This window comes from Electrophorus electricus, chromosome 22, assembly GCF_041902795.1.
Source record: "Electrophorus electricus isolate QZ-2024a chromosome 22, ASM4190279v1, whole genome shotgun sequence".
Classification (NCBI taxonomy): Eukaryota; Metazoa; Chordata; class Actinopteri; order Gymnotiformes; family Gymnotidae; genus Electrophorus; species Electrophorus electricus.
Window position 1 is genome coordinate 2,570,959 of NC_137518.1, and position 25,757 is coordinate 2,596,715.

Here is a 25,757-nt window from a genome sequence, read left to right on the forward strand (position 1 = left end):
CTTAATACAGTCTCCAATCCAGTATGGCTAACACAAGTACTGGTCATAAAAGACCCCAGCAAAGTGCCAACCACCATCATCCTCCAGACAAGTAACCCGTCTGTTCACACCATGGAAGCGCCTGTCAGGAATATGAGCAGCAAAGGTGAATGTATGTACAGTATGTGCACGAAGCTCTGCTCAGAAGGGGACCGGTAGCGAAGCACCACCTACTGAGAGATAACACCTTGCACTGGGACTCAAAAACCAGACAGACCCACCTAAGCATGAATCAGCTATAAGAAAGCACACAAAGAAAAAAAAAAAAAGCCTCACCCCTGGATACATGAGTGCCTAACCTCATATAAATTCAATAAGACCATAAGGGTCTTCGTGTAGGGCCTTTAACTCAAAGAAACACTGGAGGACAACACTAGAAGGCAATTCAAAGACAATTGCCCGGGTGATCGTAAAGTGTGGAATATACCGGTAAGATGTGCTGTCCCCACTGCTGTTCAGCACAGGCCTGTAAGAGTGGGTTTGGGTACAAACTGAGGAGCAGAACTACTGATTAGAAAATTGAAAGAACACACCGAATTTAAACATATAAATTCCATTTGGGTCACATTGTTATGACGACTACATTTCCAAAGAACTCAACTGCCACCTGGTGGTTAGAGAACAAAGAAACACTCAAATGCATGGTGAGCAAGACACGATATTTTTAAAAAAATGAAAGTAACGTCCTTCGAAATATTAAATAAATCATGTACTTTAAAAAAAATTTGAAAGTGCTAAATTCACAACTGTAAAATGTGGTGTCTAGTGTGTAGGCTGATTCCAGTTTTCCATTTTGAGGTAAATATTCAATTAAAGTTTCGTTAGTTTAGGTGTTTAAATATTTATTGACGCTACAAAGATCTAATATAACGCTATAGAAAACACACTGCTTTTGAACTTATTTTAAAGGAAAAGAATCGCAAACTAGCATGGCCTTGTGAAACAGTGACCTTATAAAACGTTTTATAAAGTTCAACTCGGCTATAAATATAAAAATAAATAAATAAATCTGAACTGCCTCAAATAAAACCTTGTACAGAATGAGAGACCTTTGAAAGATACCAAGGGAAAGATCCATGATAAGTTCCGGTACACTAAGGTTTTGTCTGTTTTTGATGGTTGCTTTTTGATACCAAAACACATGAGAAATTGATAAGAACAATTGATAAGAACTGATAAGAAAAGAGCTAGATTTTATGTCTTGTCCATATAACTGAGTTTGAAATGAAACAATGACTTTTCATTCAAATGTAGATTGTGCGTCATATTGGGTGAACCATACAGGGATTTGCAAATTAAATTATGAATTCTATTGCAACAGAAGACAACACTAAGTAAATAACATTTGACTAAGCTGCACCCAGTCATCCCAGTATTCTCATCCCTGACACAACAGAACATCGTGGCTTGCTTCCCCTGGTACACTCTTGACAGATGGAAATGTCTGGATTAAGTCAGGCAAAATCCTGAACTGCTAATAGGTCGCTTTCTAAGACAAAGTATCCGGAGTTAGTTATTGCCATGTTGACTGTTCATTTACTTTCTTTAAGCAAAACCTCATTCCTGATTCAGCGACTAGTTAAAATCACAGAGCTGGGGAACAGCTCTTTTCTGATTGCTAAAATTCGACCAACTTTGTCCAACTATGGACTGCAGCTTGCTGTACTACTTTGGTGGGTTTTGTGACGGTGTTAGTTCATATGCCTGTAGCCCTGTCTCACAGGTGTGGAGGCTTTGCTACACACACTCCTCTACACACCATCTCAGTCTTATCAGTCTGTGAGATTCATTCATTGGAATAAATATAAGTAACCTGAAGCCATGCACATGCTGACAGATCCAGCTCCTTTGTGTAACCAACATTTATGTCTAAATCTTTGGATATTATTATGACTATTATGGTCAGCAGTTTTATCGTCAGTATTTTTCAGCACACTCTCCCATGGCCTCTTACTTTGTTGTCTATTGCTGAACTGTTGATTTTGTCACTACTAACATTTCGGTAACACCATCGTAGCTAAGGGGAGGGTGCCCCCCATAATAACTCCTGCTCACACTTCTCATATAAAGTCACCAGACGTGATGGTATCGAAATAGAAATAGAAATAGAAGTATAGGTGCAGGCTAGGAAAAAAAATGCTGTAATCTTCACTAAGTTCACACAGGAAGACCAAACAGGTGAAACAGAAACAGGTGAAATGAATCAGGAGGCAGGAGGAGTTTAATTGGTGTAGTTTAATATGGTTTGCAGCAGAGGACGGTGGGAAATCCAAGGCAGCCAGAACAGTAAACTTTATTTTTCATAACACTCTTCAAACAAAATGCACAGGCCATTAAAACCTTTCACAATAGTCTCCTATCCATTAACTGGCACAGCAAGTTAAATATAAATGAAAAAAAAAAAAACTATAGTCACCTAGATAAGCTTTATTCTTGTGTCTAAGTTACTATTCATTATCTGTGAGGGAAAAAAAAATTAGGCGTGACTTCATTTTCAAGTGTGATTTAATTTTCATTTTCCCTTATTTTAGTACTAGTGAATTGCTAACATGTTTTTGTATTATGCCTTCAGAAGTGAAAGACAAATTGCCAACGCTGCAATTACTAGTAAATAAATACTGAAAATTAATGATGCAAAGTATGTTTTTTTTTTTTTTTTGCATTTTTATTTAAGAATCAGATTTCTAGTCTTTCCATGCTGCTTGGCAGTTTGTGTTTTTAACATTTCTTGCTGCCCGTAGTGTCTGCTGTAATGTGTACCCATATCCTTCCATCGTGATTATCAATTATCGATCATTACTGTGATCTGATCAGTAAACAGCAGCTAGCCATTGGGTGTGCGAGGCTTCTGTTTCTATGGTGACTGAGCTCCTGCTTAGTTCTTTGAAGTGTGCCACATAAACCAGAAAGTCCATGTGTCAGTGCACCTTGTGCTAAGCTGAAATAACACGACCTTTTCAAAGCCTACAAAAAGTCATTGGACTTTTCATGTTACACAAGTGATGTGAGGTCAATAATGTAAGGTCAATAACTAAGCGCTTGCATATGGATATCCGTTTTTTTCATTAGGAACATTGTTTCTTAGTCCCGTTATAGGCTGCCAGTACAAACTGAATAAGTTTGAAGTATTATGCCCTGGTTTCTTTTACCTGGTAAAGACATAGGCTGCCACATTGTGAACTAACTACTGCAACATGTTGAAGTAGCCTAGATGAAAGGTTATGAAAGAGTGTTTCAGTTTCTTAGCATGTACCTGTTATTATGTAGGACTTAGTTTTAGACCCCCTTACTTATATGGTAATCAAATAATAGCATGGGTTACACCTGGCGAACCAACGTTAAATGTCCAAGGGACTGTATACAACGAGAGAACAACAAAGGACCGGAAACACAACCTTGTGTAACACCATAGTATACTTTGCTGCATTCATTCACACTAAGAAATGTTCTAAATATGCTGTTAAGTAATGTTGAGGTGAAGAAGCCGAATACCCAGACTGACCATGTTCTCAATCTTCTTTATTAAAAAAATATAATGGTCGACAGTATCGAAAGCAGCACTCGAATCTGGCAGTACCAAAATTCTCCACCATTCGAGGCAAGACATTTGGGTCACTGACTCCTCTAGTCTGAGCTGACACTGTACTATGGTGCATTCAGGAACTAGATGGAAATACTCTGAGCACTTCTTCTTTAAATAAGCATAAAACTGCAGCTGTTTAGGTAGCTGTCTTAGAAATGGTATGTCTGGTATGGTAAATAGGATAGGTCAGAGTGGTTAGGGACATGGCCCAGATTGAGTGCTGAATGGGTTATGTATTCAGCTTGCGCCCCCCCCCCCCCCCCCCCAAAGGTGTGGACGTTCTTGGACCCAGCACTGAACTCTTCAAAATGATCTAAAATAGAGACTTTTATTATATTAGAGACTTTAATAGTATTTTAGTGGTCAATTAGCATTTAGTAGCATTTTAGCATTTTAGCAGTCAGCATATCACAGCTGCATGTCAAATCAGCAAGAATATCATGGATATGTTATAAATGTCAAGCCATGTTTTTAGTAATTAATGAAAACCATTTCAGGACGGTGTGAAAATCTGGGAACACAAAAGGTTTCGACAAAGATTCTGTAGATTGTGCACATGGATTCAAGCCAATGCCCCTTTACAATCCCAGGACGGTTGTGGGCTAATATTCTAATCATGATTAAAATCAACCTAAACGTTGAAATATAGAGCATTTACAGATCTGCAAAAGAGAATTATGGGATGTAAACTCCACCTTCTCTTCTCAACATAGTGTTATCCGTGTTTCTAGGTTATGCTGTATTTTCTGTTTCATACATTATTCTGTCATAATCATACATAATCCTAATAAAAGAACCCTCCTCCTCTTCAGGACAATAATCAAAGAATAAATATTCCTGATTATCCTAGGCAGGTTAGCTCTTAACTCATTTCTTAGATTATAAATTATAGAAATATATCCATCTGAAATAAAGGAGCTCGGTCTGGTAAAATAAATAAATAAATGAATAAATGAATAAATAAATAAATAAATAAATAAAAATTAAATTAAATTTAAAAAAAACTGTTTTATAAAGTTCTTGTGGAAATTTTGAGTTCTGATGTGCTCCACAATTATAAAATTTGTCATTTTATTATAAAAGTATATGGTAGGCCTTCTAATACCCACATACTACTACAAACTCAACACTAGAGGGCAGTCGAGTGCTTTTTTCATTTACATTAACAGCTGTTGTATGCATATGTAACATTCTCAGTGTTGTATTTTATTTATTTGGCGGTTGAGATCACTGTTGCTGGAGGGCAACATTAATATCATTTTGTGGCATATTGCTATGCAGACCTGTGTGTATGAATGTGTGTGTGTGTGTGTGTGTGTGTGTGTGTGTGTGTGTGTGTGTGTGTGTGTGTGTGTGTGTGTGTGTGCTCTCAAGCTGGTATACTGAGTTACCACACCTCAGTGTTTATGGATTTAAAAGGTCAGTCTGAACAGGTCATACTCAATACCTTGTTGTCATGGGAGAAATGGACTCATGTTTGTTTGTTTGTTTGTGTGTGTGTGCATGCATATGTACACGGTATGTTTCCCTGTACTCCACACCAAGAATGATCTTTAGAAAAAGTCATCGCTATTTATCACCCGATTTTCTATTGTGATTTTCAGTTCTGATTTAATACATTTGTTTTTAATCTTTCTTCTGCAAAACAACTGAATTATAAATTATTCAATTACTATGGTTTGAAAGGACTTGTGAGAAATGTTCGATTCTGTAACATCTCAGCTTTCTCTCTCTCTCTCTCTCTCTCTCTCTCTCTCTCTCTCTCTCTCTCTCTCTCTCTCTCTCTCTCTCTCTCTCTCTCTCTCTCTCTCTCTCTCTCTCTCTCTCTCTCTCTCTCTCTCTCTCTCTCTCTCTCTCTCTCACACATGTGTGGCTCTGCGTTTTATCTCCTTCAGTTTGTGCATCCTGGCCAAATGTGTGCCTGGCTCAAATTTGCTCCAAATGAGCTGGTACGATTCTGGAAAGCTGCACCATATTAAGAATTTCCATATAGTTTCGAGTTGCGCATGTCTGGGGTTACATGCAGTGCAACGGACGGATGATTTAGAGTCAGATCTCAGGAGTAGGGAAGCTTTTCAGTTCACAGCATCAAAGACCAACTTGGTTTTTAATGTTTATAGTGCCTTTTCTCTTAAAAGGAATTTGCAGGGATTTCTAAAGGAATACATTTCTCATCATGTGCCCATATACTAACTATAAAGCATTTGATGTCCTGTTCTTAGCTAACTTTAACTCCTGACTGTGTTCTTTGAGAGATATAGCTATGAACGGAGTCCTTTTCGCCATACAGAATCCAGCTACAAAAGACATTTTTGTGCCGATCACCGAACGGCCGTGTTTTTGACCTGTGGAGGCCCCCTGTCTGAGCTGACTTTGGTCATTATTACCTCAATATTAAAGGAGACCTGAAACATATGATGCCTGGGGTCCGATAATGACATGCATCAAGGGGATATGTTACCAAACCGAAGGCCAGCTGTCTGCAATTCTGCTCGATGGTTGTCAGTCTTGCTAGGGGTGAGATTGGTCTGTGGACCGCATGGTTCAGATGGTGCAATTTTCACATATTGATTGTTCAAGTCTGACTGCTCCTCAGCAATATGAAAAATGGTTCCATAAATTCCATAGATTCCTAAGTTGCAGTTAGAGGTTAAAACTCATAGACAGTTATATTAACTTGTGTTCAACTCATAATAATAATTTATAGACAGTTATACTAACTTGTGTTCAACTCATAATAATTTATAGACAGTTATACTAACTTGTGTTCAACTTATAATAATTTATAGACAGTTATACTAATTTGCATTCAACTCATAATAATTTATAGAGTTATACTAATTTGTGGTCAACTTATAATAATTCATAGACAGTTATACTGACTTGTGCTCAACTTATAATAATTCACAGGCAGTTATACTGACTTGTGTTCAACTTATAATAATAATTTATAGACAGTTATACTAACTTGTGTTCAACTTATAATAATTCATAGACAGTTATACTAACTTGTGTTCAACTTATAATAATAATTTATAGACAGTTATACTAACTTGTGTTCAACTTATAATAATTCATAGACAGTTATACTAACTTGTGTTCAACTTATAATAATTTATAGACAGTTATATTAACTTGTGTTCAACTCATAATAATTTATAGACAGTTATACTAACTTGTGTTCAACTCATAATTTATAGACAGTTATATTAACTTGTGTTCAACTTATAATAATTTATAAACAGTTATACTAACTTCTGTTCAACTCATAATAATTTATAGAGTTATATTAACTTGTGTTCAACTTATAATAATAATTCATAGACAGTTATACTAACTTGTGTTCAACTCATAATAATTTATAGACATTTATACTAATTTTGTTCAACTTATAATAATAATAATAATAATAATAATAATAATAATAATAAAGAATGTTATCGTTTTTCTTATTGTTATTTTAGTTCTACAATCTCAAACATTTTTATAAGACAATGAAATGCTAATGATTAAATAGTACAAAATATTACTGATAATATTGCCAAGTTGTGAATGTATGCTATTATTTCTTGGTCTAGATCCACAGACTAGTGCCTGTTTATAGCCTGTATACAGTAGAGTGACCTTTTTCTTCCCTTATTTTAGGATCCTCATGATCTAAGTACACATGCAAATGTTTCTGCACATTGATATTTATTATTGTTAGTGTGTTGAGTTTGTCTATTTTGTGTATACTGTTGAGTAATAGCATTAAAACAACCAATAAACACAAATCCTTTGAACCAACAATTTCATATTTCTGGATATGCTGAAAAACTATTACTAAAGATTGTATATTAATTACATTCTTACCTTGAACCCTTTTAAAAATAATAATATTTTCAGCTCAGTAGTTAAGGTACTTGACTTGTAATTGGAAGATTGCTGGTTCAACTCCCACCGCTGCCAAATTGCCCCTGTTGGGCCCTTGAGCAAGACCCTTAACTCTCAATTGTTCAAGTTGTACTCAGTCATGATTATAAGTTGCTTTGGATAAATGTGTCAGCTAAATGCCATAAATGTTAATATTTCTCTGAAGCCTTCATTTTTTCTAAAATAACCTTTTATTTTGCACAACAACAACAACAACAATAATCATCATCATCATCATTATAATAATAATTAATAGTAGTAGAAGTAGTAGTGGTGGTATTTTATAGAAATCAAATGCAATTGAAAATTGCTGGAAGGATTCCACAGGTACTTATTATTTGTAACATTTAAAAAAAATTGGACGATGTGAAAATACTGATTTAGAAGATATTCAGAAAAATATATGAATATATGAACTATGTAGGAAATATATCAACTTTGATATGTAGATTAAATACTAAAGAGGACCTTCTCAACAACATCATACAGTATATTTCAGGTACTCAGTGTAAAAAAAATGTAATATATTTAGTACATGCACAATGGTATAATATTAAGAGGAATGCGAATCATCATAACAATATATCACAGTTTACAGTTTATATCACAGTTTATTTCTGTTATTTCTAACAGAAATATCTAGTTAATCATAATATATATTGTTCTTACAGACTCATTTTGGTATTAAACATATATGTAAAATTCAGTGTATTTTACTAGAAATAACTAAAAGCATTCAAACAATATTTTCAAAGGGAAAAAAATTTATATTTTAAGTGAAAGATTCCAAAAGGTATTTTACTTACCAGTGCAATCATTTATGTATTTATTTCTGTTCTCACAGAAGTTCTTGAAGTGAAGTCCAGCCCTGCTGTGTTTGACGCACAGACCAGTGGTAGTATCTCTGTAGGAAACAGGTGCTCATTGTCTTCAAGAAGGACTCAAAAGCCATGAGAACAACTTTGCCGAAGACTTCTCATGGCTAGCGGGCCTGCCGTGCTGTGTTCCACCCTAATTACAAGCAATTTTACACAGCCTCATGAAACATTATAGAAATATGTGACAAATCGTTCCAGTTCAACTTAGCGACTTGAGGCATCTAAGTTATCTGTCTGCAAACATGTCCCTGTTAAAGAGCTATTCAGATTTATACAGTAGGCCGCTATGTTAGCGGACATATGCCGTCGGCTCAAGTTACTGAGCTATGCTACAAAACAAATGTGGATAGTAAAAACGCTCATATGACTGCTTGCTTTCCTTGTGCAAAATTCTGCCAGCATAAGAGCAAATATTCCTTTTGCACTTTCTAAGTAGATCTCACAAATTATTCATTTCTAACGACTTTTTAATACTGAACTACAAATTTGCCGTGACCTGGACAAGAGAATTTGAAAGTGTTTCTTTAAAGGTAGGGGGTGGTTAGACTCAAAGCACCACACACATCTACATAAGCCAGAATAAACCAATCATTATAAGCTAAACATTTTTCAGCAGTGATAGATGATGCTCCTCAGTTGCACTTGGCGGTTAAAGTCATCTTGCGGTTGAACTGGACTTCAAGCACAGTCCCCCGGGTGCAGAGACCCACCCATGCCCCTTAAACTGCCCCGAGTTGCATCAGTGAAAGTGGGCCAGCATTGATCAGCGATGATTACGCAGTGGGGAGGCCTATTAAAGTGAGGAGAATAGCAAGTGGAGACTCGCGAGGAGCGTTTAGTTGGGTTTGTGCCTTTCTCGCCCCTCGAATTAGATGAAGACATAATCTGTTCAAAATGACCTTGACAAGCAGTGGTGTGTGGAATACAGCACCCTTGCATTACACACCTGGGATGGTTAATTTCTTCAGTGTTACCTCTGCCAGTATGAATCACTCCGTGTTGAACCAGATATGTATATTTTTATCATTGATCATCAAGCTCTTTTCCAGTGATTAGTACTTGTCCTCTCAGCCTTGCATGGGAAGCCATACTGGCTGTCGGTTCCACGGGCATGGCTGGGCCGTGGTGCCCCCTGCTACGCAAGTGAAGATGGTGTGGTTGACAAGGTGTGAAGGGTGTGCGTGGGTGGGCCGGATTTGCAGAAAACCGCTCCACTGTCAGCAGGTTGCCGGCACCGAACACCTGGACTCTCTACGTCTTTGAAAATTATATATATATATATATATATATATATATATATATATATATATAGAGAGAGAGAGAGAGAGAGAGAGAGAGAGAGAGAGAGAGAGAGATAGATAGATAGATAGATAGATAGATAGATAGATAGATAGATAGATAGATAGATAGATAGATAGATAGATAGATAGATAGATAGCCTTTTTTCTTTTTTAAGTTATACCACTCAGAGGGAGGTCAAGCAGAGGTCGCCAGGCTTTTCACAAGTCTAGCATGAAGGGCCGTGAGGCTGGGCAGAGGAACCAGGAGGGTGCCGCCCACTGTGCTGGGTTCAGGGTTCAGGAGGCCTTATTTAAGGCCGCACACTGCTACAGGCTGACTTGAGCTTAAACTCACTGGAGTTTCACTTTATTGCTGCTGTTTGCTGCTGTTGTGATGCAAGTAAAAGCAGTTTGAAAACAAATTTGAACTGGATCCAGAAACGACGATCTAGTTGATAAAGTGACAACAGACACGGACGGATAACAGATCGCATTTCTTTCTTTCTTTTTTTTTTTTTTTTTAATGAGGAGAGTCAAGTTGGGCTTTTCAATTTTTAGAAAATAAACCAATAACAATATTACAAATAAGGAAATTGTTACATCATTCACAGGGTTACAGTCAAATGTACATTTTATACATGGAAACGGGACCTCTCTTTCATGTCACAGTGGTCAGGGTTGGCAGGACTCCACACAGGCCTGCCCAGGGAAGCATCTCCACTGCGCCACTCAGAGTCCCGGCTGAGACACAGGGAACACCAATCACATCCACACTGCAGTACTGCCATCCTAACATCGGAGGGCGACGTTACGCTATGAGTCAATGGTGCTGTGTCCGGGAGCCATTTTCTCTCTGTGACAACACTTGTGAGCATATCCGGGGCCATATTCAGACTGCCGGCCCAAATCAGACTTTTGGTACATCCAGATTACAGATTAATTTTTGACATTCAGGACAGCAACAACAACAAAATAAGTGATTTGAATGAGATTTTTACATTTACGGCATATAGCAGGTTCTTTTATCCAAAGCGACTTATAATTGCGAGTGTGACAATTTGAGCAATTGGGGATTAAGAGTCTTGCTCACAGTCCCAACAGTGGTAGTCTGGCAGTGGTGGGCTTGAACAATCTTTTGGTTACTAGTTTAATACTGCTGCGCTACCCCTGACCCAACATGTGTCTCAGTCTGAATGCTCTGGACGCTCAATTCAGATGTGCAAGTGTCCTTTTCATAAATCGTAAAGACAACAATGAAAATATCCAAATCCAGAGTGACAGAAGTGCTGGAATTCCAGAAAAGACAGCCAAGATTCATGCTAGAGAATTACGCGCTTTGGAAAAGAACAACAGTCTGTAGACTGACGGAGGCTTCCGTATAAGTGAAGCTGGAAGAAACCTACCGGAACAAGTCACCAGCGTGGTAGCTACATAGATACTGATGCCTACGGTGTTACCACAGCAACCCATGCAGAGAGGCTGGTCACAAATCCGATCTGATCACTTGCAAATAGCAGTTCGGACTCAAAAGATCTGATTTGAGAGACAAGACCGATTTGCCTGCAGTTTGAACACAGCCTGGAGGACACAGGCCGTAACCCAGACGTACAAGGACTAGGCAGGGTCCATTTGTGTTTACGCTTCCCAATCATCACTATAATGGTGACACACAATGTTTTTGACTCACATTTTTCAACCGGCACATGCTGCAGCCCAGCATCGCTGATAATGAGCGAAAATGCTGGTGGTTGAGCTGTCCACATAGCACATAACCGTCGCCAGCTACATGACAGCGATGATTATTTTAATAACTGCCGTGTGAAATTGTGGCCATTGAGTTTGCATACATGTGCCAGTGAGTCAGGCACGTGCCATCTGCTCTAGCACCTTTCTGAAGGGGTTGGTCTACCTCGTATGACTGAGCTGGACGTTGTGGCTCTTGCACATGGCACAGTCCATGTGAAATGACTGGAAAGAACTGAATATTTGCTCTGCATAACACGCTTAAACGATCACGTCGTTCTCAGCTCATTCGTTCTAACTCTGAGGTCTACACGGCACGCTGGTAAATGGGGGGTGTGGATGCTAAACTGGGAGGGATGGGCTGAATGTGAAACAGGGCAGCATAAGAAGCTGTTAGCTTCCTGCAGAGATGTAAACCTTGGCGCTAGTGGTTAAGAACACAGTGGGATGGCAGACTTATGGTGTACCAGTAAGATGAAACGTACCTTATCTAAACGGACGGCTTGTGCTTCGGCGGAACGGAACCTCTCGCCGAAGGGCCGCTCTTTCTACAGGCTGCGGCTCAGGTGGACCGAGTGGCGTCACCGTGCTCCGTCAGGCTCTCGCAGACAGAGGGGTGATGTAGCAGAGTAGATGAAGACGTGGTGGCAACAGAGCCCTTGATGGCAGGAGGCGTTGCCTCCACCAGTTGCCGCTGGGGGACCTGATCCAGTTCAGGTGGTATCGCGACCCACGGCTCGAAACCTCACACCAGGTGCTCTTGGCCCAGTGGTGGCCATGGTTTCTGCTTCTGCCCAACTGATTCTAGGACAGCTGCACGCAAGACACTTGAAGGCTTGTATGTGCATTTGTGTATGTAAACATAGTCGCATGCACCACAGGTTGCGCAACCTGACAGAACCTTTCCGACAGAGGAAGTACGTGCCTGCAGGTTCGGCGCAACAACTGAGAGGACTGCGATATCTACCGAGCCGTGTGAACTCCTCACACGGCCGGGATGCTTCACACGGCCCCTGCAGCACTGAGATCGCCTATTTCTGTCCAAATTCACATACGCGTTAAGAGTGGAACTCCAGCAGTTCAAACTGCATATAGAAATCCTGTCCCCTTTTCACTAAGCTTCCAGTTCAAGCGCAGGACATTGCACATAGGGTTTTAAGTAAGGGGTAAGCCTTCAGAGGAGAGAACGGGAGAGAACGGGTACACTACCGCAGTGCCAGCCGCACCACAGCTGCACAGCGCCCACCCGCCGATTGAATTACCAGCACAGGAGCCAAACACCCTTCGAACAGAACTATTAACACCCTGCACTTCAAACCACCTTTAATATACCCATCACTCTGTTCCCATGTAAGAGATGCGAACGCACGTAATCCAGGTGTTCCAGTGACGTGAGTGAAATTCAAACATACTCGCATTGCTCCACTTCAGAGTATAAAGCACGACTTCTAATTTTGCAAACTGAGGAAACAAGGAGAAAGAGAGATGAGACGAGATGAGATGGAGGAATTATTCTTCGGGAGGATTTCAGCAGCTCTATCTTGCGGCTACTTCTCAGTAAGACACCAAGGAACCATTAAATATTGAAGGGCTGTTGACTGAAGTAGGAGGTGAGGGCCTGCCGTATGGGAGCAGCACGGGAAAAGTCCGAAAAGTTCAAAAAGGAATCTCTCTCTCTCTCTGTGTGTGTTCAGCCTATGAAATAGTCATGACATTGCATGGAAGTGATGAAATCCTGGCAGTTGGACACTATGGTTTGCGCCCAGTTAAATAAAGACCAAATGGAGACAAAGACAGAGCAGCACCATAAACCAGCCAATCAGGAGGCCCTGCCAAGGTGTACGGCATCTGAAAACCCTCAATGTGGCGCGTGTTCTTACTGTTCCTGTAGAAGGACCCGTGTAGGACGTCAGGCTGGACACTCTCCAGGAGGAGGTCTGTAACGTACGCTGGCGTTCCGACGCTTCTTCTCAGGCCGCTGGAGCAGCCGACGGAGCTCATGTGAACTGGAACGTGGTCGGAGGGACGAGCGGAGCGGCAAGTCTGGTTTTTAACGTATTAAAGATGACTGTCGACCCCGAGGTTATGAAACGGAGGACGTCTCTCACCAGCTGAGCTAGAGTGTAAATCAGGACTGTTACCCGTAAGTGACCTTGATGCCAGGATACACACACACACACTATAGCACTTCAGCAGGTGAATTCCAGTTCCTGTGCGTCACCCTGGCTCAGTAGAAACTGGGTGTGTTGTCATCCTCCTCCAAGAGAGAGCAGATTCCTTGCTATCCCACAATCATGGGCCTGATGCAGGAGTGACAGTAGTTAGACCTGCTCTCAGCATTACAGAAAGGTCCAGAATGTACATCGACACCAACAGCTCTCCATTCAGAAAAAAAAAACCCTGTACAAGAAAGTCCAACACCTTTAAGAAACTGCTCTGGAAGGGGAAGCCTTGTTACACTGATATTTACACGTTTCTGGTGGTTTTACACTGGTGCTTGTGAAAGGCATGAATCGTGTGGAATACTGTTTAGGTGATGGGTACAGATCCTGTTGACTCATTTTTATCAAACCATTCAAAGCACATCTGTAACACATCAATTATCACCATCGTTACTGCAGATGGGCTTAGCCAGGAACGCTTTGAATTCTCACCATACGTCTTACTATTATTATTTATTACTAGTATGTGTTTTATTAGTACCATTAGCAGAACTAATAATGCCAGTACTAAAGAAATACTAGTCATTGTATCGCCATGCCAGTACTGTCACATTTAAAAATATTTTCCCATTATGAAAGGGTCTGCTGAGACCTCAGACACCCTAATACTTCGTTTTAAAAAAATCTTTTAAAAGATGAAATTTTGGAAGTAAGAAAAATATAAGCACATCAAAACAGCGATCTGTAAAGCGTAATAAATGCAGGCGTTCACACTTCTATGGCATGCTTCAGACTCCAATGGTTAACCTAGCCACACACACACACACACACACACGCACGCACACAAACACACGCACACACACACACACACACACACACACAAACACCCAACAAACTCACACGGATGTGTGTGTCAGGCTCCAAAATAATAAAGAAGGCTGTAGACAAGCTAAATATCTAAACATGTGCACACAGGGCCCTTCTATGTAAACAATTCATAGAAAGCACCCTAACAATGTCCCTCACCTCTCCGTCCTCACAGGGGAAGCGTGTCCGATGTTCTTCTACCAAATCAATTCAAATGTCCACAAATGTTGTCTAAAACAGAGAACAAATGTCGACGCTGGTCTTCCTCTAATCATGCTCGTGTGACCAAAACAAGCAAACAAACCAACCAAAGCATGAGCATATCGACCCTGAACTGAGAGCACCATCACAGACCCAGAGCGTACTGTCTCAGGCTTGTCTTGATGATGTCAAGTGCGTCTGATATGTACAGAGGGATGAGGTCGAACAGGAAGATGTCCTATTTGGCAGGTTATGATATCTGTAAAAAGTTAATAATAATAATAATAATAATAATAATAATAATAATAATAATAATAATAATAACAACATTTCCCATGGAGACTGGAAGCAGAGAAAATCTTCACAATTTCAACACTGTCAACAAGATTACTGTTGAGAAGATATCTCTTTTTTTTTCTTTGTTTTGTTTTGATTCGTTTAAGTGTTTCAAACAGCAAAGTAACAGAAGTCTCTTTGTTTTGTGGTGGCAGTAATCACTGCCCAAAGGAAGTTCCATTTCATGGTGTCCGTCTCCGGTTTTTGCTCCCCTGCCAGTGGTGGCGCAGGGATTACGGTTCCGTGGGTTCTTTCGCCCGTGGCAGTCGGTACTCCTGTTCACGATTTCCACACACGAAGCACACGCGTTCTACCTATCTGTTCCTCTTTGCCCTTTTAAAGGGTAACCTTGCAATGCAGTCCTCCCAGATTACAATATTACACGTGTCTGTATATTTCATATAGATTCCTTGTGTTCACATATCTTTTTTTCTTTAAAAAAAAAAAATAAAAAATTTAGAAAAATTCTTAAAAAGAACAAAGATGAAAACAAAAGAAATGTAAAACGGAAAAAAAATCTCACACGTAGGCAAGAGAAAGGAAGAACATGCTGTTGATTGATGAAAATGGCTCTCTGCTATGTCTGGTAGCGGTTGTGACAGCAAGCCTGGCGTTTTGATGTTCAGTCGATTTCTATGGCACCATTTTCTCAGTGGGATCCCCAGAGACTGTCTGGGTGGCTGTGGGGGGTTTGGGGTTGTGTGTGTGTGTGTGTGTGGGGGGGGGGGGGGGGGTTGCCTCAGGGGACATGGAGGGCCAATGAGAGTTTAGATGAGGGGAGATCCCCCCACCCCACCCCCGTCAGGCTGACGGCCCTAGCCCACGTCCACCTCACACAGCCTCGTGGTCCTGCCTCCCTCCCTGTCTGAGGGTCCCCTCCCCCGGTCCGGGGGTCAAACCTCCACCGACTGGATCTGGTTCATCTGTGCCCTCATTAACTGCACACTGTTCAGGATCTTCTTCTGATGGCCTGCGAGGGTCACACCCACCCTAAGGATGTCTCTGTGACACACACACACACACACACACACACACACACACACACACACACACACACACACACACACACACACAAACACACACAAACAAACACAAAACAGATATCAACAAAACCCTTCCATATTAAAGGAAATTCTGTACACCAGAACCAACCCAGCATGCCAGCACAAGGCACAAGGTGGGTGAGCTCCTCCGCCTGCTTGGCGGTGCCTCCCACGTTTCCCTGCGCCCGCTACGCTGGGTGTCAGACGATCAGGAAACGACAACATGTGTGATGTCAGGAGGCGCGAGTGTGTGCTTGGTGCAGGTTTAACTGCTGGTGTCGTGAGGGCAGAGGAACCCGAGAGCGCATCCGTGCAACTCACGCCTCTGCCACGTGCGACGTGGTTGTGAAAAGAATGCAGGGGAGGTGCACAGGCAGCGCTTGCGATGGCGTGTTTATCTAGAAACATCCATCATTAGCGCCGAGTACTCCACCTTAGTCCCCCTCATTACCGCTGGTAATTACCGCAATATATTTATGCCTAACGTTGAAAGATGGCGGCAGACACACCGAAAGCATTATGCAGGCTGGAAAATATTCCAACTGTTCGGAAAAGTGATGAGCCAACAGTCAGTGCTTATGAAGTCAGGGAGTGATGGGAGAGGAACCATGCAAAGTCTGCTGACTTTGGGTTGTAAACCTGGATGCTCTCCAGACCTGAGCTCCATGCACAACCCACTCTCTCTCTCGGACTTACTCCATTGTCATCTGCGAGACCACGTCGAAGCTGGTGAAGTCGGCGTTGGTGAAGTTGTCTTTGTACTGGCCCATCTTGATGGCGTCCAGCCACTCATCCACCGTGCTGAAGCTGGAGAAGTCCGGGACGCTGCGGTCCAGCAGTGGCAGGTGCACCCTGCGCGGGACACAGAGCGGGACACGTCATGACCATGCCCACCACTGCACGTGCTCAGACTCAGTTCCATGCAGTGTCCTGGCGATGTTTAATATTCGCACGCATGTTCGATTCTGTCTCAGTCGGACCACCCCTCCACGCACACTATTACACCCGTGTTCAGGATTAGAGCCCAAATAAAAGCTTCCTAACTGCTTTGTCACTGTTAAAGGAGTGCGACTCACGGTGTAGGTGCAAGGTACCCAGGCCTGCTGTTCAGCTACGCCAGCAGAGGGCGGTATTCCAGTGCTCATTCGTAACAGACAGAAGAGATTTTGGGCTGACATTAGGTCAAAAAAAAAAAGCTCTCTGTGGATCTGTCTAAAACAGAACCATGTCCCCAGGTGGCCACTACTTTCAAAATTGCCCTGGTACCTCAGGCTATCCATGGGCGAGCCACCTCTGTCGAGGCGGCGTCACAGACTCGACCCGCCCGGTGTACAGCGGGGAGATGGGCTTCCTTGTGTGCTTTTGCTTCTTTTGCACTTTAGAAACTCTGTGAAATCAAAGCCTGCCTCGATCCTCTGACATAACGCCCAAGGGTCCATTTGCACAGATCAGCTTAGCGCCAAAAAAGAATAAGAAGAAGAAGAAAAAAACCCTGAGGTGATGCCTCGCACAAATGAGCTACACGGACGAGATCAGAAGCGAAATCAGAACGTTGGCATCATGGGAGCAAGATTTCCTTCTGGAATCTACAAAAATAGATTCTTCTTTCAGGATATTCCTGTTGGCAAGCACTTAATATAAATAATAAAGGCCAGCGCTGAAAATTTACAGACATAAATGGGAATGCATATGTAAACAGCGCACACACACACACACACACACATGCCCCCCCCCACACACACACGCGCGCACACACACACACATACACACACACACACCCGCCCCCCCACACACACACTAAGACCTAGACAAAGCCAGGTATTGTGCCTAAAAATTAGTCTTCAGTAGTATCCTCTGAACGAGAATTTCCAAAGCAAAGATATATCATGTGACATACTTGGGTTCCCTCCCTTGGAATAACACAGTGAGTGTCCTGTCCTTGCACAGGCAGTACAGGCAGCGTGGGTTCTGGAAATCGAAACTTACGTTTGGCACTACTAAACATGCCACATCCCTTAGACAATATTGAACGTTTCTACATTTAAAAGAACACTAAATGACTTTTAGAGGTGTGGGCTCCCGTGCCTTATGGGAATATTTATATATGTGCTGTTTTTAACTCCAAAACCAAGGAATTTCACCCCAAAAAAATCACAACACCTTAAAACCATTTTCAGATGCTAGGAATGCAGAAAAACGAAGAGAAAGCTTTCACACTGGTCCAGTACTTGTACTTGTAACTTCTTTCTATACTTCACGCAACGGTCCTCCATGTTTTCAGACAGCGTGGACAGCCGAACATCGCAAACCCCCCGTGTAAACCCCTCGCCATGGGATCCGGCCCCTGGTGCGTACCCCGAGGAGAGGGGGGTCATGGCCTTCAGGCTGTTGGGGTTGCGGATCATCTTGTCCAGGTGGTTGACAATCTGGCTGAATTTTGGCCGGTTGTTCCGCTCTTTCTGCCAGCAGTCGAGCATGAGCTGGTGCAGCGCGCTGGGGCAGTCCATGGGCGGAGGCAGCCGGTAGTCCTGCTCGATGGCGTTGATGACCTGCAGGGGGCAACGAGGAGCTGTTTAGCAGCTGTCAGAGATTGTCGAAGATGCCAACAAAGAAAGAATGTGGGCCCTTTGGAAAGATATAGCTGTACCACAAATGCCCAAACTGTGTGTGTGTGTGTGTGTGTGTGTGTGTGTGTGTGTGTGTGTGTGTGTGTGTGTATGTGGGTGTGTGTGTGTGTGTGTTTGTGATAAAGCATGATGTCACTTTCCTCTTGCTGGAGGGCATAGGTCTACTGGCCATAAGTGTACTGGGCGTAGGTCTACTGGGCGTAAGTGTACTGGGCGTAGGTCTACTGGGTGTAAGTGTACTGGGCTTAAGCATACTGGGAGAAAGGGTACTGGGCATAAGTGTACTGCGCGTAGGTCTACTGGGCCTAAGTGTACTGGGCGTAGGTCTACTGGGCCTAAGTGTACTGGGCGTAGGTCTACTGGGCCTAAGTGTACTGGGCGTAGGTCTATTGGGCCTAAGTGTACTGGGCGTAAGTGTACTGGGCCTAAGTGTACTGGGCGTAGGTCTATTGGGCCTAAGTGTACTGGGTGTAGGTCTATTGGGCGTAAGTGTACTGGGCGTAGGTCTATTGGGCGTAAGTGTACTGGGCGTAGGTCTACTGGAGCTAAGTGTACTGGGCGTAGGTCTATTGGGCGTAAGTGTACTGGGCGTAGGTCTATTGGGCGTAAGTGTAGGGGCTGAGGGACACTGTCAGAGCTAGTAGCCCTGTAGGAGGTGGAGAATTGATCTGGTCTCCTCATAAGCACACTGTGATCATTATCTCCATCTGAAGGGGACCCAGGGAATCCATTTATCATTGCACACACACACAAAGACGCACACACATGCACACACACACACGCACTCTTTCTCTCACACACAAAGATTCTCTCACTATCTCACACACACACACACACACACGCGCTCTCTCACTCTCTATATTTCTCTCTCATACACACACACACATGCAAATGCACAGACAGACACACACACACATGCTTTCTCACTCTCTCTCTCTCACACACTCACACAGGCTCACGATCATACGCACATTGTTAATCAGGAGAGTAAAGTTCAGTGCTATCTGCGTGTGATCTAAAACATGCCGATGACAGGGCTGCGCCCAAAAGCGATTCCTCATCTGCTCACAGAAAATGTAAACGGAGAGTGAGACATGCGAGCGGTTTTCTGACGCACCGCTGCCGTTCGGCAGAGTTCTCTCCGGGCTACGGCACGACTCCATCTGCTGCACAGCTCTCACTCATTTCTCCGGCCTGCAATTACTGTCAGACCCAAACATGATTCACGCCCGCTCACTAAAATACATGCTGACTAATTTCTGTGTTTAGCAAATACGCTGCAAGCTGTAACAGGAAATTCCCGCTGTCACTCAGTGTTTAGAGACGTCTGGTTTTCTGCAACTGTCAGCGCGGTATCGAGCGTTTCCCGCTCGGTTTGGTCCTCGCTGGGACATCACTTCCCTGTGCCCAGATTGTTGGGAAAGTGGTGGAGGTGTCTGTGGGCGGAGTTAACCTTCCACACATGCCTTGGTGTCCGAGCGTACCACGTGGGTTACAGGACCCTAGTGAGACCCAACAGCTCTCCAGCTCATTAAAGTGTAAAGGCGCTCCGTCCCGAGCCCGATTAATCTCCTCCGGCCGGTGCGGAACCCCAGCCCGGAGGGGCGGCGAGGCACCGCCAGGAGCTGCTAATGAGATAAGTGCCGAGAGCCGAGATCTGGGCCCCCTCTTAGCGCATTAGCACGCCCGCTTTCAATCTGAAAGTTATTTTCATTATCGGGACCAATAATTTGCTTCTGCCTCGGCCACCCGGAGGGAGGCTGGAGGCGGCAGCACCGGTGAAGGGCAGGAGACGTTAGCCGCGGCCTGCATGCTAATCACGCCACCTGCATGCCGCTGACTGGGTGCAGCGTTCAATTGGGCCTCAGTTTTAGTTTGAAACACCGTCCATTCCTTTTAATACTGATCACCCACAATTTTGCTATTTTTATTCTTTTTCGATTTTAACTTTCTCTAGATTTTTCATTTTTAGTCTGATTAAGTATTATGTTATTTCAATTTAAGTTCCTTTTTGGCTTCATTTACACTGGATTAATGTTCTACTCACACATAGTCCGAAGCACTTTGAGATGCATTTTTTGTATGAATGTTGTTAATAACGTTATTATTGTTGCTGGTGGTGGTTGCCCATTCATATCTGTTTTCATTGATGTAGTGCATTAAGCCATCTGTCTCCAGAGCTCTGGGGCTGTGGGGTTGTAGGATTGTGGGGCTGTAGGATTGTGGGGTTGTAGGATTGTGGGGCTGTAGGATTGTGGGGCTGTAGGATTGTGGGGCTGTAGGACTGTGGGGCTGTAGGACTGTGGGGCTGTGGCTAATGTGGGGCTGTAGGACTGTGGGGCTGTGGGACGGTAGGACTGTGGGACGGTAGGACTGTGGGGCTGTGGCTAATGTGGGGCTGTAGGACTGTGGGACTATAGGGCAGTGGGGCTGTGGCTAATGTGGGGCTGTAGGACTGGGGCTGTGGGACGGTAGGACTGTGGGACTATAGGGCAGTGGGGCTGTGGCTAATGTGGGGCTGTGGGACGGTAGGACTGTGGGACGGTAGGACTGTGGGGCTGTGGCTAATGTGGGGCTGTAGGACTGTGGCTAATGTGGGACGGTAGGACTGTGGGACTATAGGGCAGTGGGGCTGTAGGACTGTGGGACTGTGGGGCTGTGGCTAATGTGGGGCTGTAGGACTGTGGGACTGTGGGGCTGTGGCTAATGTGGGGCTGTAGGACTGTGGGACGGTAGGACTGTGGGACTGTGGGGCTGTGGCTAATGTGGGGCTGTAGGACTGTGGGACGGTAGGACTGTGGCTAATGTGGGGCTGTAGGACTGTGGGGCTGTGGGACGGTAGGACTGTGGGACTATAGGGCAGTGGGGCTGTGGGGCCACCCTACATTATGGTTACCACAAGACAACAGTGTGCCGGTCAACAAGCCATTTAAATGACTGCATGTTCCCATGGAAATAAATGCAGATGACCAACGTGATTGATTCTGTAAGGAGGAAGAGACTATAGGGAACGGTCCATCAAAATGGCAAACTGTACAGTCCACCAAAACAGAAAAAGTATTACAGCACATGACATTACAGGAATGCAACAGTATACACGCGAGTGCCGATGGGTACGTACGTCCTGATTGGTCATGTCCCAGTACGGCCTCTCCCCGTATGACATCACCTCCCACATGACGATTCCGTAGCTCCACACGTCGCTGGCTGAGGTGAACTTCCTGTACTGGATGGCCTCGGGGGCCGTCCATCGTATGGGAATCTTCCCCCCCTGTGACACGCGGAACAAAAACTCAGAGACCAGCGACTGACATTCACAGAGGGAATCTTCTGCGGCTTCTATGAATTCGGATGGATTGCGTCGCTGCATTAACTACACGCGCCGTAGAAAAGCTGGTGGACGTGTGCAACAGAGGTATGTAACGCCTCACCAGGGCGCTGGTGTACGTGGGATCAGATGTGTCGTCCTCCAGGAAGCGGGAGAGCCCAAAGTCCGAGACCTTACACACCAGGTTGCTGTTGACCAGGATGTTGCGTGCGGCCAGGTCGCGGTGCACGTAGTTCATGTCCGAGAGGTACTTCATGCCCGAGGCGATGCCGCGTAGCATGCCGACCAGCTGGATCACCGTGAACTGCCCATCGTTTTGCTGGAATGCATAAAAATAAATCTTGAGGTCACGCCGGCTGGTCCACAGGTAGCTCCGTCACACGGCACAGTCTCGGACACAAAAGAACGGTTATCGCTGCTTTAAGTTTGCCTGGGGCTGGGACTGGCTGGTTTTCTAACTGCTTGGCCGATTCTGGGAGAGGCAGGGAGGGTTCCGGTCGGGTCAGGGTTTGGGTCGGAGCAGCTGGCGCCCATGCGACCCTGAGCCCTGCTGAGTGCGCCAGCTGTTTGCCCTGGCCGTGCATGTGAGGACAGCCGAGTCTCCAGCTGCTGCTGTCTGCAGACCCACCACAGACACGGCACACCACACTCAGCAGACAGGAGCAGCCAGGCTAGCTTACACATGCACTTACACATGCACACACACACGCACACGCGTGCTCTACACAGACACAGACGTAAAACCTACATGTCGCCAAGTCACGTGCACGGAGGTCCTCATCTCGTCTCGACTGCACTGTGTGAAACTTGACCCTGAAACTCTTCCCCTATGATCCAGTGCCTCAGTAAAACTTGTCCCACTAAGTTAAGTGAACTGGCTTCCTCCTCACAGCCTCCTGTCTCCTCACTTCTCTACTTCCTCCACAGAAATTAGACCCTATTAATCACTCACATGGCCCAAATCTTATCTGAGCACAAGGTAGCACTCCAATCCCTCACGCGGATTGCTTACAATTCCATCGGAGGAAGCGTCGCCCCAGGTAATTAGGCCTGCAGCCAGAGCTGACTAAACATCCTGCATCCAGTCATACCTCAGCAGTGCTTTGCACCCTGACACCTGATTCAGATCTGCTCACAACTCAGGGAAGCTGACACAGTCATCTGAATTCCTTATTCCATCACTAATTCTGGAAATCATTTTGATGGACTGTTCTCTCTCTCTCTCTCTCTCTCTGTCTTTCTGCAGTACTCATCTCTAAGCTATATAAGGGAACCCGTGTCCTCTCCCACAGTGCGGCACGGCAGGGTGTGTGTGTGTGTGGGGGGGGGAGTCTGTCTGGTGCGTGTTCCAGTGGCGACTCGCGCGTTCAAGCCGCGACACTGTCAGCGGCTGTTGCGGGCCACACACCGCGTTTGTTTTGGAAGCCCTGAATTAGGCTGTCAGAATCACACGGCAGCCTACACGGCAGTTTGAGCCTAATCGCACAAACAAAGACACCACGGCCCCTCGCAAACGCAAACGATCTTCATGGCAGAGAGGAAGAAGGGTTTATGTACCTGGATTCAGACTTTGGGAAAGCAAACGCATCCTCATCTGCTTCTACGTGAGTCTACTCACGCTCTCACAACAAAGGGGCCGTGAACAATCCCCGGTCCCTTACGCATGCAGGCACGCAAAACGGCTCCGAGGCAAACTCAACGCTGCAGACCGGTAGACGGTATTAAAACAGCCCTACGCCTGCTGGGAAAAAAACCCAAAACAAAACAGCCAAACCCAATCCAAACCAAAGCCCTCACATCCTTCCCACTCTTGTTCACTCATTACAAGCCATCGCACATTCGTCCGTGCCAATTTTTCGAACAGCGTGGCGCGGCGCGTGGGAGGAGGCCCTGATGTCAGCCGAGCGTATGCCGCACGTCTCAACGTGAGCTCGCGACGCCAGCTCGCCAGGCAGCTCTCGCCAGGTGCCATCTGCGTGGCGTGGAGAGACCCGTGTCTGAGCGATGGGACGCCAGTGCGAGTCGGCCTCCTCTTGCTGTGGCAGGTCACCTCCGTCCTGTTACCTTGCCTCATTTTAGGGTCTGTTCCTTGTTTGCGATTGTTTGCACTTCCCCACGCCCTTTAATCCGGGTCAAGGTAAAAATACGTTTTCACTTATGACGGATCAGAAGGAAAGCTATGCTAATGAGAAAAAGAACTCATTCACCTCCCCTCGGAGATCAGACGGCCCCCAATTAGCATAAATCACAGACATATAAATATATATATACTTCTGCCCCTTCAAACACGCAGAAAGGCCAATTAACTGTGATGAAGGTCTTCTGGACTGCGTGCCACTGTGTGCTACTGGCATCTGGACTGCACCCTGATTCCAGCATCACCAAACCAGCTTCGCTGTTTTGGGATCAGTGAGACATTCCCTTTTAGCGAAACATATGCACCCTGCCAATCAGCTGCTGCCGGATGATTCTTCCTCACACACGCTCCCATATATTTCGGTGTTCGGTTTGACGTGCGTAAAACGTGTGGGATTAAAACGATCGGCCCGGCCGCGGCGTTTCTGATCGACGTGTTTCACACCGAACATCACACAGGTGTGTTTATCGAGCTGCCGTTTTCTCCGAAGCCTGTAACACCGGAGAAAGCACAGGGGGGGAAGCGCGACCGATGGAATACGGGATGGAATGACCGATGGAACGGCGCAACGTTCCGAGAATACCAAAGTACTTATCTTTAAAGCGGCCTTGGTAACAGAGCAAAAGCGACTATAGCGCCCCACGAAGACGGCGGGTTAGGGGGGGACCACGGCAAATACGCAAATCAATACGGAAGTGATGCGCTCTATAGGGGGCACGGTCTGCTCCTGGCTGAGGATGATGGGTATTAGACAAACCCCTGCAGGGGATTACCTGATAGACATGGCAATGTGATTGAAGTATGTGCATGTCAATGTTCACGCACATCCACACAGGTTTATGCTAATGAGAGCTCTGCTTTCAGCCACACGTCTCTGTGTGCTGTCTGCAAGGTGTGTGTCGGTACGCCTGGGCACTTACAGTGTCTATGGGGGATTAAAGGATTCCAATATATTTTATTTGCCTTATCATTTCCTGCAGTCCAAGTCCAACAGATTCCCGTCATTTTAAAATATGATCTAAATATCTGAAGGCACACAGTGTGTCATTTGATATGTATGTCCATGGCTTTCTGTGTGTGTGTGTGTGCATGCGTGTGTGTGTGCATGTGTGTTTTACTCACCCTCAGGAAGGAGTCCAACGATCCATTCTCCATAAACTCCGTGATAATCATCACAGGACTGCTTTTGGTCACCACGCCCTCTAGATGAATGACGTTGGGGTGGTCGAATTGGCCCATGATGCTGGCTTCGCTCAGGAAGTCCCGCCTCTGCTTCTCCGTGTAGCCTGACTTCAGCGTCTTGATGGCCACGAACATCTCCCTCTTCCCCGGCAACTTCAGGTTGCCACTGCACACCTCCCCGAACTCTCCTGAGGGGCGACAGAGGTCGGAGTTCGCAGCGGAGGGGGGGGGTAGATGATGGATGTTTGTGGCAAAGCGAAAGGGAACGTGTGTCTGCAGGGTGAGCCTGGCGCCCGGCCGGACCTCACCTGCCCCGATGACCTGCTCTATCTTCACGCAGGAGATGTCGATCTCCTTGGCAAACTCCCGCACAGCCTCGTTCGGGTCTTCGTAGGTAAACGGATCGATGTAGATCTTCATTCCTGGTGTCACTTGGAGA

At 44.7% G+C, this 25,757-nt stretch overlaps 1 protein-coding gene across 5 annotated transcripts in view; it reads right to left on the reverse strand.

Moving 5' to 3' along the window:
- Positions 1 to 9,716: 9,716 nt before the first annotated feature.
- The window catches only part of ephb2b (eph receptor B2b), a 129,412-nt gene continuing 113,371 nt past the window's right edge, over positions 9,717 to 25,757 (reverse strand). Inside the window, exons 10-16 of one of the 5 annotated variants that reach the window (XM_081705824.1) lie at positions 25,627 to 25,740; positions 25,259 to 25,506; positions 22,103 to 22,318; positions 21,793 to 21,942; positions 18,400 to 18,593; positions 16,741 to 16,896; positions 9,718 to 16,003 (exon numbers count right to left, since the gene is read on the reverse strand). In XM_081705824.1, coding sequence (XP_081561950.1) covers positions 15,895 to 16,003; positions 16,741 to 16,896; positions 18,400 to 18,593; positions 21,793 to 21,942; positions 22,103 to 22,318; positions 25,259 to 25,506; positions 25,627 to 25,740 — 1,187 coding nt within the window. In that variant the 3' untranslated portion in view covers positions 9,718 to 15,894. Of the gene's footprint in view, positions 16,004 to 16,740; positions 16,897 to 18,399; positions 18,594 to 21,792; positions 21,943 to 22,102; positions 22,319 to 25,258; positions 25,750 to 25,757 lie in introns of all 5 variants that reach the window. The other 4 variants (XM_081705823.1, XM_081705822.1, XM_081705821.1 and 1 more) reach the window with 4 other exon arrangements.